At 45.1% G+C, this 14,135-nt stretch overlaps 1 protein-coding gene across 4 annotated transcripts in view; it reads left to right on the top strand.

The window, feature by feature from the left end:
* The window catches only part of STON1 (stonin 1), a 242,663-nt gene extending 236,942 nt beyond the window's left edge, over window positions 1-5,721 (top strand). For all 4 annotated transcript variants that reach the window (XM_063918690.1, XM_063918691.1, XM_063918689.1 and 1 more), the window contains one exon: window positions 5,077-5,721. In XM_063918690.1, coding sequence (XP_063774760.1) covers window positions 5,077-5,151 — 75 coding nt within the window. In that variant the 3' untranslated portion in view covers window positions 5,152-5,721. The remainder of the gene's footprint in view (window positions 1-5,076) is intronic.
* The last annotated feature ends 8,414 nt before the right edge of the window (window positions 5,722-14,135 follow it).

Here is a 14,135-nt window from a genome sequence, read left to right as displayed (position 1 = left end):
AGGTAGGGAACGACTGATGTTATAGGTAGGGAACGACTGATGTAATAGGTAGGGAATGACTGATGCAATAGGTAGGGAACAATTGATGCAATTAGGGAACAACCAATGTAATAGGTAGGGAGCAACTGATGATGTAATAGGTAGGGAACGACTGATGCAATAGGTAGGGAACGACTGATGCAATAGGTAGGGAACAACTGATGCAATAGGTAGGGAACAAGTGATGCAATAGGTAGGGAACAAGTGATGCAATTAGGGAACAACTGATGTAATAGATAGGGAACAACTGATGTAATAGGTAGGGAACGACTGATGCAATAGGTAGGGAACGACTGATTTAATAGGTAGGGAACGACTGATGCAATAGGTAGGGAACGACTGATGCAATAGGAATGACTGATGTAATAGGTAGAGACCGACTGATGTAATAGGTAGGGATTGGGAACTACTGATGTAATAGGTAGGGAACAACTGATGCAATAGGTAGGGAACAACTGATGTAATAGGTAGGAAACAACTGATGCAATAGGAAGGGAAAAACTGATGTAATAGGTAGAGAATGACTGATGCAATAGGTAGGGAACGACTGATATAATAGCTAGGGAACAACTGATGCAATAGGTAGGGATTGGGAATGACTGATGTAATAGGTAGGGAACAACTGATGCAATAGGTAGGGAACAACTGATGTAATAGGTAGGAAACAACTGATGCAATAGGAAGGGAAAAACTGATGTAATAGGCAGGGAATGACTGATGTAATAGGTAGGGACCGACTGATGCAATAGGCAGAGAACTACTGATGTAATAGTTAGGGAACGACTGATGTAATAGGTAGGGAACGACTGATGCAATAGGTAGGGAACAAGTGATGCAATTAGGGAACAACTGCTGTAATAGTTAGGGAACAACTGATATAATAGGTAGGAAACAACTGATGCAATAGGTAGGGAACAATGGGTGTAATAGGTAGGGAACGACTGATGTTATAGGTAGGGAACGACTGATGTAATAGGTAGGGAATGACTGATGCAATAGGTAGGGAACAATTGATGCAATTAGGGAACAACCAATGTAATAGGTAGGGAGCAACTGATGATGTAATAGGTAGGGAACGACTGATGCAATAGTTAGGGAACGACTGATGCAATAGGTAGGGAATAACTGATGCAATAGGTAGGGAACAAGTGATGCAATAGGTAGGGAACAAGTGATGCAATTAGGGAACAACTGATGTAATAGATAGGGAACAACTGATGTAATAGGTAGGGAACGACTGATGCAATAGGTAGGGAACGACTGATGGAATAGGTAGGGAACGACTGATGCAATAGGTAGGGAACGACTGATGCAATAGGTAGGGAACGACTGATGCAATAGGAATGACTGATGTAATAGGTAGGGACCGACTGATGTAATAGGTAGGGATTGGGAACGACTGATGTAATAGGTAACTGATGCAATAGGTAGGGAACAACTGATGTAATAGGTAGGAAACAACTGATGCAATAGGAAGGGAAAAACTGATGTAATAGGTAGAGAATGACTGATGCAATAGGTAGGGAACGACTGATGTAATAGGCAGGGAACGACTGATGCAATAGATAGGGAAAAACTGATGCAATAGGTAGGGAAACGACTGATGCAGTAGGTAGGGAACAACTGATGCAATAGGTAGGGAAACGACTGATGCAATAGGAATGACTGATGTAATAGTTAGGGAACGACTGATGTAATAGGTAGGGAACGACTGATGTAATAGGTAGGGAACAACTGATGTAATAGGTAGGGAACAACTGATGCAATTAGGGAACAACTGATGTAATAGATAGGGAACAACTGATGTAATAGGGAACAACTGATGTAATAAGTAGGGAACAACTGATGCAATAGGTAGGGAAACGACTGATGCAATAGGAATGACTGATGTAATAGGTAGGGACCGACTGATGTAATAGGCAGGGAATGACTGATGTAATAGGTAGGGAACGACTGATATAATAGGTAGGGAACGACTGATGCAATAGGTAGGGATTGGGAACGACTGATGTAATAGGTAGGGAACAACTGATGCAATAGGTAGGGAACAACTGATGTAATAGGTAGGAAACAACTGATGCAATAGGAAGGGAAAAACTGATGTAATAGGTAGAGAATGACTGATGCAATAGGTAGGGACCGACTGATGTAATAGGTAGGGAACGACTGATGTAATAGGTAGGAAACAACTGATGCAATAGGAAGGAAAAAACTGATGTAATAGGTAGAGAATGACTGATGCAAAAGGTAGGAAACGACTGATGTAATAGGTAGGGAACAACTGATGCAATAGGTAGGGAACAACTGATGCAATTAGGGAACAACTGATGTAATAGTTAGGGAACAACTGATGTAATAGGTAGGAAACAACTGATGCAGTAGGTAGGGAACGACTGGTGTAATAGGTAGGGAACGACTGGTGTAATAGGTAGGGAACGACTGATGCAATAGGTAGGGAACGACTGATGCAATAGATAGGGAACGACTGATGTAATAGGTAGGGACCGACTGATGCAATAGGTAGGGACCGACTGATGCAATAGGCAGGGAACGACTGATGCAATAGTTAGGGAACGACTGATGTAATAGGTAGGGAACAACTGATGCAATAGGTAGGGAACAACTGATGCAATAGGTAGGGAACAAGTGATGCAATTAGGGAACAACTGATGTAATAGTTAGGGAACAACTGATGTAATAGGTAGGGACCGACTGATGCAATAGGTAGGGAACAAGTGATGCAATTAGGGAACAACTGATGTAATAGTTAGGAAACAACTGATGCAATAGGTAGGGAACGACTGGTGTAATAGGTAGGGAACGACTGATGCAATAGGTTGGGAACGACTGATGCAATAGGTAGGGAACGACTGATGTTATAGGTTGGGAACGACTGATGTAATAGGTAGGGAACAACTGATGTAATAGGTAGGGAATGACTGATGCAATAGGTAGGGAACAACTGATGCAATAGGTAGGGAACAACTGATGTAATAGGTAGGGAACGACTGATGCAATAGGTAGGGAAAACTGGTGCAATAGGTAGGGAACGACTGATGCAATAGGAAGGGAAAAACTGATGTAATAGGTAGAGAATGACGGAATAGGTAGGGAACGACTGATGTAATAGCCAGGGAACGACTGATGCAATAGGTAGGGACCAACTGATGCAATAGGTAGGGAAAACTGATGCAATAGGTAGGGAACAACTGATGCAATAGGAAGGGAACAACTGATGCAATAAGTAGGGAACAACTGATGTAATAGGTAGTGGAATAACAATGTAGTAGTGGTGGAGACAGTGTGTGTGGCTGCTGGAAGGCAGAAGCATTATCAGATATCAATATTAATACTGCTACTGGCGACTGCCATTTCTGTACAGCTACTGGGGGTCAGGGGGTGGCAAGAAAAATATTGCCCTTGATTCTTAGTGGGGAAGTGAGTGTGGAGTTCGGGAGACGTGGCTGGTCCCTGTCGTGGATATGTAGATTCCGTGGCCACTGCCGATGTATAAAATAGGGGCACTTAGAGGTGGACAGAGGGGATGTAGTTACATTGCCGGCAGTCGGAATCCCGGCAATCAGAATACAGATGCCAGAATCCCGACCACTGCTACCAGCCGGAATCCTGGCGAGCATGGACTATTCCCGCCCATAGAACGGGAATAGAAGCTGTGGCGAGTGTAGCGAGCCACTGAGCGCACAGCATGGTGAGCGCAGCGAGCCTGCAAGGGGCTTAGTTCCGCTCGCCCCCCTGCCGGCATTCTAGTGGGCAGGATCCCGGCGTTGGTATGCTAACCGCCGGGATCCCAGCTGCCAGCATCCTATACCCAACCTGGACAGATTACCCAGGCCTGTGGTGGTGATTATGTGGAGGCAGATGGAGCTCTACCCCAATTTGTGATCAGCGTCAGATTGTGTGTGTGTGTGTGTGTGTGTGTGTGTGTGGGGGGAGGGGGGGGGGGGGTTAGTAACTACATGGACCAATAGCTTTTATTGTTCTACACTCACCAAAAGGCTTGCCGCACCTGCTGATACTGAAGTTGCGTGCAAAGTCTGGGATAGTCTATGACAGTGGTTCTCAAACTCAGTTCTCAGGACCGCAAACAGGTTGTGTTTTCCAGGTCACCCAGCGGGTGCACTGGTGTACTCATTACTCTTTGACACATTTTAAAAGATCCACAGGTGGACTTTATTATTTCCCTTGTGATTCAGTGAGGAGACCTGGAAAACGTGTACTGTTTGGGGTCCTGAGGACCGAGTTTGAGAACCTGTGGCCTATGAGATACAACATCACTTTACAGGCTGTGCTACAAAAATGACAGAAGCTTGGCTGCCTTATCTCTCTTCATGTTGATATATCTCCCTCAATGGGGGTCATTCCGAGTTGTTCGCTCACTAGCAGATTTTAGCAGCATTGCACACACTAGGCCGCCGCCCTCTGGGAGTGTATCTAAGCATAGCAGAATTGCGAACGAAAGATTAGCAGAATTGCGAATAGAAAATTCTTAGCAGTTTCTGAGTAGCTCGAGACTTACTCCTACATTGCGATCAGCTCAGCCCGTTTCGTTCCTGGTTTGACGTCACAAACACGCCCTGCGTTCGGCCAGCCACTCCCCCGTTTCTCCAGACATTCCCGCGTTTTATCCTGGCACGCCTGCGTTTTTCCGCACACTCCCAGAAAACAGTCAGTTTCCGCCCAGAAACGCCCACTTCCTGTCAATCACACTCCGATCACTTCAACAATGAAAATTCTTCGTTCGGACGTGAGTAAATCTACTAAGTTTTGTGTTAAAATACTTAGTGCATGCGCACTGCGTACCATGCGCATGCGCATTTTCGCCTTAATCGCTCCATTGCGAAAATCAGCAACGAGCGAACAACTCGGAATGACCCCCAATATACCATACGTGTCTCTCCGTTGTTCTGATATCGCCCTGACCTTTCTTCTGAAAATGTCCACTCTGTCTCTCCCTGGACCAGCTACATCTGTCTCCCGTTTTCTTACCTGAATCTTCATCTTCTGTTTTTACCTCAGGTGGAGATTGAGAAACAGCGCATTCCCACTGAGGGAGAAGACATGAACAGGGCTGGAGATTGCTTAATGCAGTAGAAACAGGACAAGTCTTTGAATGGTGTTACACAGAAACTGCCTTATTGAGATAAAACCCTTATTTCAGGAGCTAGCTTCCTTTGCCACGCCATGAACCGTACTGCAAGTCCCAGAATGCTCCGTCAGCTGAAGATATCGTGTAGTGCAGCAACTGCTGGTGTGATAAAGTTTCCACATTGCTGTCTGTATGTGTACAGATGTAAATAATTGCTTTGTAATGATATTTTGAATTAGTAATATATGTTAGATACACTGTTAATATCACTTGCATATACACAATATTGATAATATAAAATAATATCCTATTTGTAGTACACACTATACACATTGCATATTTATGTACTTACCACACTATGCTACAATTCTGGTATAATTTTGCTGGTGGATTTGCATAACAAGTATTTAGCAATAAGGCTATACTATCCATGGGGATAAAATGAAAATGATTACATGAACAAATAATTGGAACCATACCGTACATTTCTGCCAGCTATTATGTGTATTCTCAGGGAGTCCTCTACATTCCGATCATAAACTCATGTCTATTAAAGGGACAGTAATGGAAAACAAGGGAAGTCTGTGCTTCATTGTGCCTGTCACAAGTGAATGTATATATGTTATAGTATAAAGCTATCCACATGTACTATCTCTGCTTCCTCCTATCCAAGGCTTTAATAGTATGTCAGACCACGGCCTCCTACTGAGACACTGCAGAGGTTGGCGTGGCCACTTCCCACTCATACAAATGAGAACAAAATAGTATGTGTGGATTGTGTGGCATGCTTCGCTTGCTGCACCAGAGGACGCTGGTGGCTTCACAGTGGGACATATATCCTCCTTGGTAGTTGACCTGGGCCTCTCCAACAAGCCTGGGCTTGGATATTCACTGTGCTATATGCATAGTGTATCTGAAACCCATTTCGATTGGCCACAGTACTTATCCAATTAGATGCTGCATTCAAGACAAACTTCACTTCCTGTGCAGGAGCTTTGAATTCCTCATTGAGGGACAGATACATCAAACCTTCTAAGGAGGACATGTGCCCATAGCAGCAACCAATCAGTCTCCATCTCTTAGAGCTATGGGGTGTAGTACGGCTGACCGCCGGTCAGCTTACCGACGCCGGGATCCCGGCAGCATACCGACGCCGGGATCCCGGCGGGGAGGGGCGAGTGCAGCAAGCCCCTTGCGGGCACGCTGCGCTCGCCACGCTGCGGGCTCGGTGGCGACCTGCGGTCGCCACGGGTTCTATTCCCACTCTATGGGTGTCGTGGACACCCACGAGTGGAAATAGTCCCTGTTGGTCGGCAAGCCGACCATCGGGACAGTGACCGGTCGGGCTGGTGGAGGAGGTCATGTGACTGTCGGTCAGCTGACCGGCGGTCACATGAATACCACCCGAGCTATGTACTGGAAGCACTGTCAGCAACAAGTAGCACTGAATTCAAGGCTATGGTGGGGACTGTAGGGTAGAGAATTATTAGACTGCACTCATGTTTGGAGCCAGATATCTGAAGTGAACACTATGGTTCTGATTCTGAGTTGGATGCAAGCACCAAACCATGCATACGCACTATGATGGAGCATCCGGTTCTCATAGAAGAGAGACTGATACTGGTGTTTCCTGGTTTGCAGGCTACTGTAGAGTATCTTATACTTTCACTTTCCACAAAGGAGTTAAAAGGGGTGAGATGATTATTGGGAATTTCCTCCTCACAGAGGAGAGTTAAGACAGCCCACCCAGCTGGTGCTTTATAGAATGCATGGTGACAAGTCACAGAGGGGAAGGGCCAGAATGCTCTGTTCCTTGACTTCCTTGCCAGTGGCAGTTGCACAGCAGTCCATTATTCAAATAGGGGAGCCACATCAACTGCCATCCCTAATTACTGTCAAACATCGCTGGGTGTGGCTCCTCTATTTGAATAATGGACTGCTATGCAACTGCCACTGGCAAGGAAGTGCAGTCTTATGGTTCAGGAGATTTTGTGATGAGTCAGTGGTATTTGCTTTTTAAGTACTTAACCAGTCTATTTCCAGTCAGGAGAGCATAGTGTCTCAGTTATTAGAGGTGAACCTGTCACTTGAACTAAACATTGCTGAACCTCTCAGAGAGCAATAGGAGGAAAGGAGACATACATATTTTGACTCTTAAATGCATTAAAGGAAAGCTTGATAGTCAGCAACTGCTTATCTGCTGTGTAAATGGTACCGACAGCTCTCCCAGTGACCTTAAGTGTTATGCAAAAATCTTTACCTTTTTACCTCAAAGGAGGAATCCTAAGGAGAGCGAGAAGCTAAGCAATGAGACCTAGGGCCCTTTGGAATAGAGTCAGCCTATCCCTGCAAACCTTACATATTTAACATACAGCGAACGGAGCTTGACCTGTCGCCCCATCATTTACAGCACTGAGCAGGGCAGCATCAGAGGCGGGATGGGGCAGAGAAGGAGGCGGATTATTCTCCTCAGCGCCAGCCTTTTGACAGCATCAATCCAGGGATGGCCCGCCTGGAGGTGCGGCCTGACAAAGATTGGCATTATACCTGAAATTCCATAGCGAAACACAGGTATTCAGCTATACTTTTATAAAGGTACTAGCAGGCAGCTCATTCTTCTCATGCGTGTACCAAACAAATCATTAATACCCCATTCACACAGAGAAAGGACCCAGGTTTCACACAGAGATTTGTACCCAGGAATTTGCCGGGGCAAGCCAACTCAACCTGGGTACTTTCTCTGTGTGAAAATGAACACCCAGGTCAAAAGTGCCGGGACTTCAATCCTGGTAGCAACCTTAGTCGACCCTTTCACACAGAGAAAGTATCTGGGTTAAGCCGGCTAAGTCCCAGGTCCAAATGCTTACCCCAGAAATGTCATCTCTTGTGTGAAAGGGGGTACTGAGCAGGGGCCAGGATCCAACCCGTGTCCAGAGCCCCGACATATGTCTGAAAGCGGTATAAGATTTTTTTTAAATTACAAAATTGACTATGTATATATACTTCTGATACCACTGGGCCCTTGCTAACAAAGTGTAGGTACAGTGGACCTAACAGCTACCAGTGTGCCCATGTTTTTTCTGACATCACAGTGCATGCAAACCTTAGGGGTTCAGCTACAGGTGAAGCAAATGTAGTTTTACTAAAGAAAGTTCCCGACTAACCTACTGTAAGTGGCAAGCAGGTATAACCTGAGTGGTTTAGCTGCAAGTGAAACAAATCAGTCTGTTTCCAAGCCTTATAGACTCGACCCTATGCTCCACTAAAGGTGTTTCCGAATTTTCCTGTCAATTGTATTCTGAAATCCGTTTGCAAAATATACAGTATGATGAAAGTTAAAGCTATTTCTGGGTGTGCAGCTATCAATATGGGAGACGAATTACAGACACATTTGCACAGTGCGTATAGCAAATAAAAACATGGAGATTTTGTTCATATTTTGATCAAAACATTTAAACTTGCAGTAAAGTGGCTGGGGTATGGGTCATTAGGTCGACCACTATTGGTCGACATGGTCATTAGCTGCGCTCGGCACAGGTTACTATTCCCAATCGTCCACGTGGATCGTAAAGTATGAAAAAGTAAAAAAAATGAAAAAGAAAATGTGAAAATGCATGTCGACCTTTTTCCATGCCGACCTAGTACATGTTGACCTAGTGACCAAGTCGACCTTATGCATGTCGACCAATAGTGGTCGACCTAATGACTGTCGACCTAAGTGTGGTCGACCTATTGACCGTATCCCAGTGGCTGTATACGGTCAGGGTTGTAGAAAGATTGCTGGGGCCCGGTAAAACCGGGGAAGGGGAGTGGCCTGATAATGGGGGTGTGGCCATGCCCCCCTTTAAATAAATGCAAAAAAAAACTAGAGATGAGCGGGTTTGTGTTTTACTCGGATTTATTCGGTTCTCAAAACGGCATCTTATTGGCTATCCAAAACGAGACATCTGTGAGCCAATAAGATGCCGTTTTGAGAAACAAGTAAATCCGGGTAAAACCAAACACGCTCATCTCTAACAAAAACGTACTTGGTGCCAACCTGAACAGTGGGGATGCCGTGAGCCACTCAGCCTGGTCCAGAGGGGAAGGTGCAAGGGGGGTGGCAAACAGTACGATAGCTAAAGTCACCTGCAGGCAGAGGAGACTGCTGCACTCAGTGGAGTGGAGTGCTGCACTCCTCCCTGGAGTGGACCCACGATAGTCCAGCATACAGCAGCGTGTACTGGGCTGGGGAGAGAGGCTGCGGCTGTCTAACAGGTAAGGGTGGGGCACGGACCCGGGCCTCTCCAGCAACCCTTGGCAATCAGTACCCATCCCCCATCTGCACCGCTGGGTACGATAAGTTTGTCTCCTTTTATACTCATTAATAGGTGATGCACATATGTATGTGTGGTTCTGTGTGCATTAGAGTAGAATCATCAACTTCTGCTAGTTTTCCTGAAGCGCTAAATATGTCCCCGTCTATTCTTGTGGCAATTAGGAGCAGCAGGTGCCTCTCATTAGTGAAGTAGAGCTGTATTGTGACAGGTATAAAATTGTGGCACGCACGAGCTCTGCAAGTTGCAGGTGCTTTTAACCTCTGGGCTTAAGTCAAACGCAACAAATAGGATGATCAGAATTTCACACACAATCCACTGTGACAAATTAGCAGGAATGAAAAAATGTGCCCAGTCGTTTGGAGGAAATTGCATCATGTGTAGATCTTTCTCCCCGCAGGGTACAGTCTGTTTTGTGCATTGACATGGATACTGCAATATACAGCATCTACTGTATGTACTGGTAGCAGTAAGAAAGAGGTGATAAATACATTTTAGACCTTCATGGTCAATAAATTATATATTTTTTATACTTATGTTATTGCGGACGAAAATGAGAAGTTTACATGTAAGGAAGATTTGTACTTTTCTGGGATGGGTTATAAGCAGACTGTTAGGCAGAGAAATCTTCACCCAATTCCTCCCTTCGGCATGTGATCTAATACTGGCCCCCATTTATCAATCCTTGGAGAGTGATAAATAGAATGGTGATAAAGGACCAACCAATCACCTCCCAACTTCCATGTCACAGGCTGTGGGGGACATTTACTAAGCAGTGATAAGAGTGGAGAAGTGAGCCAGTGGAGAAGTTGCCCCATCAACCAATCAGCAGCTCTGTATAATTTTATAGTATGCAAATTATAGATGTTACTTCAGTGCTGATTGGTTGCCATGGGCACTTCTCCACTCTTATCACTGCTTAGTAAATGTCCCCCTGTGTTTGAAAAATGACAGTTAAGAGCTAATTGCTGCTACTTTATCACCGTGCATTTATCACTCTCCAAGGCTTGATAAATCATTGTGTGGACCATTAGTTACTACTCTCCACTGACGGCTGTTATGGTAACAGTGCCTCAGATAGTATTGTACCATTGCTCAGACACTGGGCATGGGACCCTGCAGGCATAGCAGGTTGGAGCTGGCAAGGTGAATTTGAGAAATGCACCTGAGAAATGACATTTTCAGCAGCTTATCACTTTAGTATCCCCCCATATGTATTATCAGCATTTGCAGCAGATATCGCTGGTCCCTCGACAGAGCAGTCCCCATAGATTTCTATGGGGTTGCAATCTGGCTGAATGTATCAAGTTCTGGAAAATTACCAGCCCAGAGACAACGCCATATTTTGTTGGATTTGACCATAGTAGCTTATGGGCTATATTCTGAAAATTTTAGATTCCTCTCCATAAGACGCCAATTGCGCATATACAGCCCAACGGCCACGTATGCACATCACAGCTGCCGGGTCTGAAACCCAGAAGTAATTGCATCGTGTAACGTGCACATTACGGTTACAGAGTGCATCCCTGTCTACATTTCCATCTGGGCCTGCAAAACTCAACACTGACCATTTTTACCTGGGCCGTTCCCGAAACCTGTAACAAGTGCTCGCTATGCGCGTGCTTTTTCCACTTGTAGGTGGCCAGTGGATTACGGTGGTCATTCCGAGTTGTTCACTCGCTAGCTGCTTTTAGCAGCATTGCAAACGCTAGGCCGCCTCCCTCTGGGAGTGTATCTTAGCTTAGCAGAATAGCGAACGAAAGATTAGCAGAATTGCTACTAAATATTTTCTTGCAGTTTCTGAGTAGCTCCAGACCTACTCACAGATTACGATCCCCTCAGTCCGTTTAGTTCCTGGTTTTTGCGTCACAAACACGTCTTGCGTTCGTCCAGCCACTCCCCTGTTTCTCCAGACACTCCCGCGTTTTTCCCTAACACGCCTGCGTTTTTTAGCACACTCCCGGAAAACGCTCAGTTACCACCCAGAAACGCCCCTTTCCTGTCAATCACTCACCGATCAGCAGTGCGACTGAAAAGCGCCGCACGAACACCAGCAAATCTACTAAGTTTTGTGTTAAATAACTTAGCATGTGCCATGCACATGCGCAGTTAGCAACAAATCGCAGCATAGCGAAAATCTGCAACGAGCGAACAACTCGGAATGACCACCCACATACTATTGCACATTTTATGGTTAGTAAATAACATTTACTGTCTTTTTAACTGCTGAAACAAAACCAGCAACATTGTGCCTGCACAGACTGTACAATCCTATCTGGTCAGTATAACCCAGTTGTGTGTGAGGGAAATTACAATCTGAAGTACTTCTTGTCAGCTTAATGTAGCTGGGAGACCGACTTGCCTGGGAAACGTACTTAGTATTCATGCTCTCGCCTTATCAAGTGTATGTAGATGTTAGTGAGAAAAAGCCATCAAAGTAAGAGAAGCACTTTATCAAGCAAACAATAAATGATTGGCATGGGCAATGAGGTAATAACCAAGCTTTGTTACATACAAATTATCCTGGCGCCAGGATAAGTGACTGGGCGTGTGAGACACTATCATAAGCTAAATATAATTTCCTTCATTAAAGATATACAGGCGGTATCTAATGTTCATTCTCATCACGGAATAAATGTGAATTCATGTTAGAAATCTGTGGCTGCACTGTACAGGATGGCAGCAGGTGGAGGTATTATTTATTACCAGTTACTTATATAGCGCACACATATTCCACAGCGCTTTACAGAGAATATTTGCCCATTCACATCAGTCCCTGCCCCAGTGGAGCTTACAATCTATATTCCCTATCACGTGTACACACAGACACATACACTAGGGTTAATTTTGTTGGAAGCCAATTAACCTACCAGTATATTTTTGGATTGTGGGAGGAAACCGGAGTACCCGGAGGAAACCCACACAAGTACGGGGAGAATATACAAACTCCACACAGTTAGGGCCATGGTGGGAATCAAACCCATGACCTTAGTGCTGTGAGGCAGTAATGCTAACCATTACACCATCCGTACTGCCCAAGGTGATGGAGGGAGAATTACCTGCAGTACTATGTCACTTTCCCTCCAGCGTTACATATTTCTGTATTGTACATTAGAGTAGCCCATCAGATAAGCACAATAGGCATCTCTATTGTATCTTGATATATGTCCCTTTAAATGTCCAGTTTGGATATTTTGCACCCAGTTGGCATCTGTTTTGGCCAAAGAGAGTCATCTCTTATCAGGGTCAAGTAGATGTTGATCAGAAGTGGTAAAACATCTTCAGTACATGACCCATGACTGACATCTGTCAGTGTGTGCCAGTGTCTGACTGGGGCATGATAGGCCCATCACGAAATACTGTGGTATGGGCCCAAGCTGAAGGGGTGTGGCCAGCCACCTGAGGGTTGTGGTCAGACACCACAGAGGGACTTGGCCAACTAATTATTATAGAGGACATATTAAAAACAGGGCCCATTTATATAGAAGGGGACAGGGATGTGTTAGGACCATCCACTTCGACTTCTAATCCATAGAATCAAACCAAGCACTCAAGTTCATCCATGATACTGACCCCTAGAGGAGGGAGTGGGGTTAGGGTTACCACCTCATCCCTTTATTTCTGGACACATTTATTACACAGGTTCTGTGGCTGATTAAAACCAGGTGAAATGGAGTCTTGAAGTCAGCCCGCCACAGAACCTGTGTAATTAATATGTGTCCAGAATTAATGAGATGAGGTGGTAACCCTAGGTGGGGCCCTTAGGCAGTGGGGCTCATCGGGCTTTCCATTGCACACCTCTGAGCCAGCCCGACTCTGGGGTGTGCTGTTCATACTACTAATCCTTGCAAGATCCGATTTCAGACAATTTGGTCATTTGCAGCCATACTAGACACAGATTGATGCTGAGGTTGGGAAGGTCTATGTATCAAGCTCCCTGTTACTTAGGGGTGTGGGACACAGAGTCGACAGTGTCTATGTCGACACCCATTGGTCGACAGTGGCCAGGTCGACACTAAAAATAGGTCGACGTGGTCATTAGGTCGACATGAACAAAGTCAACATGAAAAATGTCGACATAAGTTTTTCATGTTTTTTTGTGTCGTTTTCTTCATAAAGTGACCAGGAACCCAAATTAATGCACCGTGTCCCCTCACACGGCTCGCTTCGCTCTCCATGCTTCGGGCAAGGTGCCTTGCTCCGCTACCGCTGCGCTCGGCACAGGTTACCGTTCCCAGTCGTAGTCCCCGTGGATCGTAAAGTATGAAAAAGTTCAAAAAAAGAAAAAAAATTGTGAAAAACTCATGTAGACCTTTTTGCATGTCGACCTTGTTAATGTTGACCTAATGGTCGTGTCGACCTATTTCTAGTGTTGACCTATTCACTGTCGACCCAGAGACTGGATACCGTTACTTAGACCATGCTGAAACTGCAGTTCCTGCATGACTTAGCCCTGTAGGTTAACCACACATTCAGGTGGCATTAACCTCTTTATTCCTAAGGAGGAATTCTCACAGAAGAGACTTTTGAAAATGCAAAGTTTGTGCTCATATGTAACTTGCAGGGAAAGCATGTTTTTGTAACCACTGTCCCTGCAAGATGATTTTAATATATACTGTAGGATAGCGTTTCCCAGATTCCGCCATTACAGTCCAGGTTTTAAGGATATCCAT

The sequence above is a fragment of the Pseudophryne corroboree genome, chromosome 4, assembly GCF_028390025.1.
Source record: "Pseudophryne corroboree isolate aPseCor3 chromosome 4, aPseCor3.hap2, whole genome shotgun sequence".
Lineage (NCBI taxonomy): Eukaryota > Metazoa > Chordata > Amphibia > Anura > Myobatrachidae > Pseudophryne > Pseudophryne corroboree.
The sequence above is the reverse complement of the archived record's forward strand: the minus strand, read 5'-3'. Positions and strand labels throughout refer to the sequence as shown.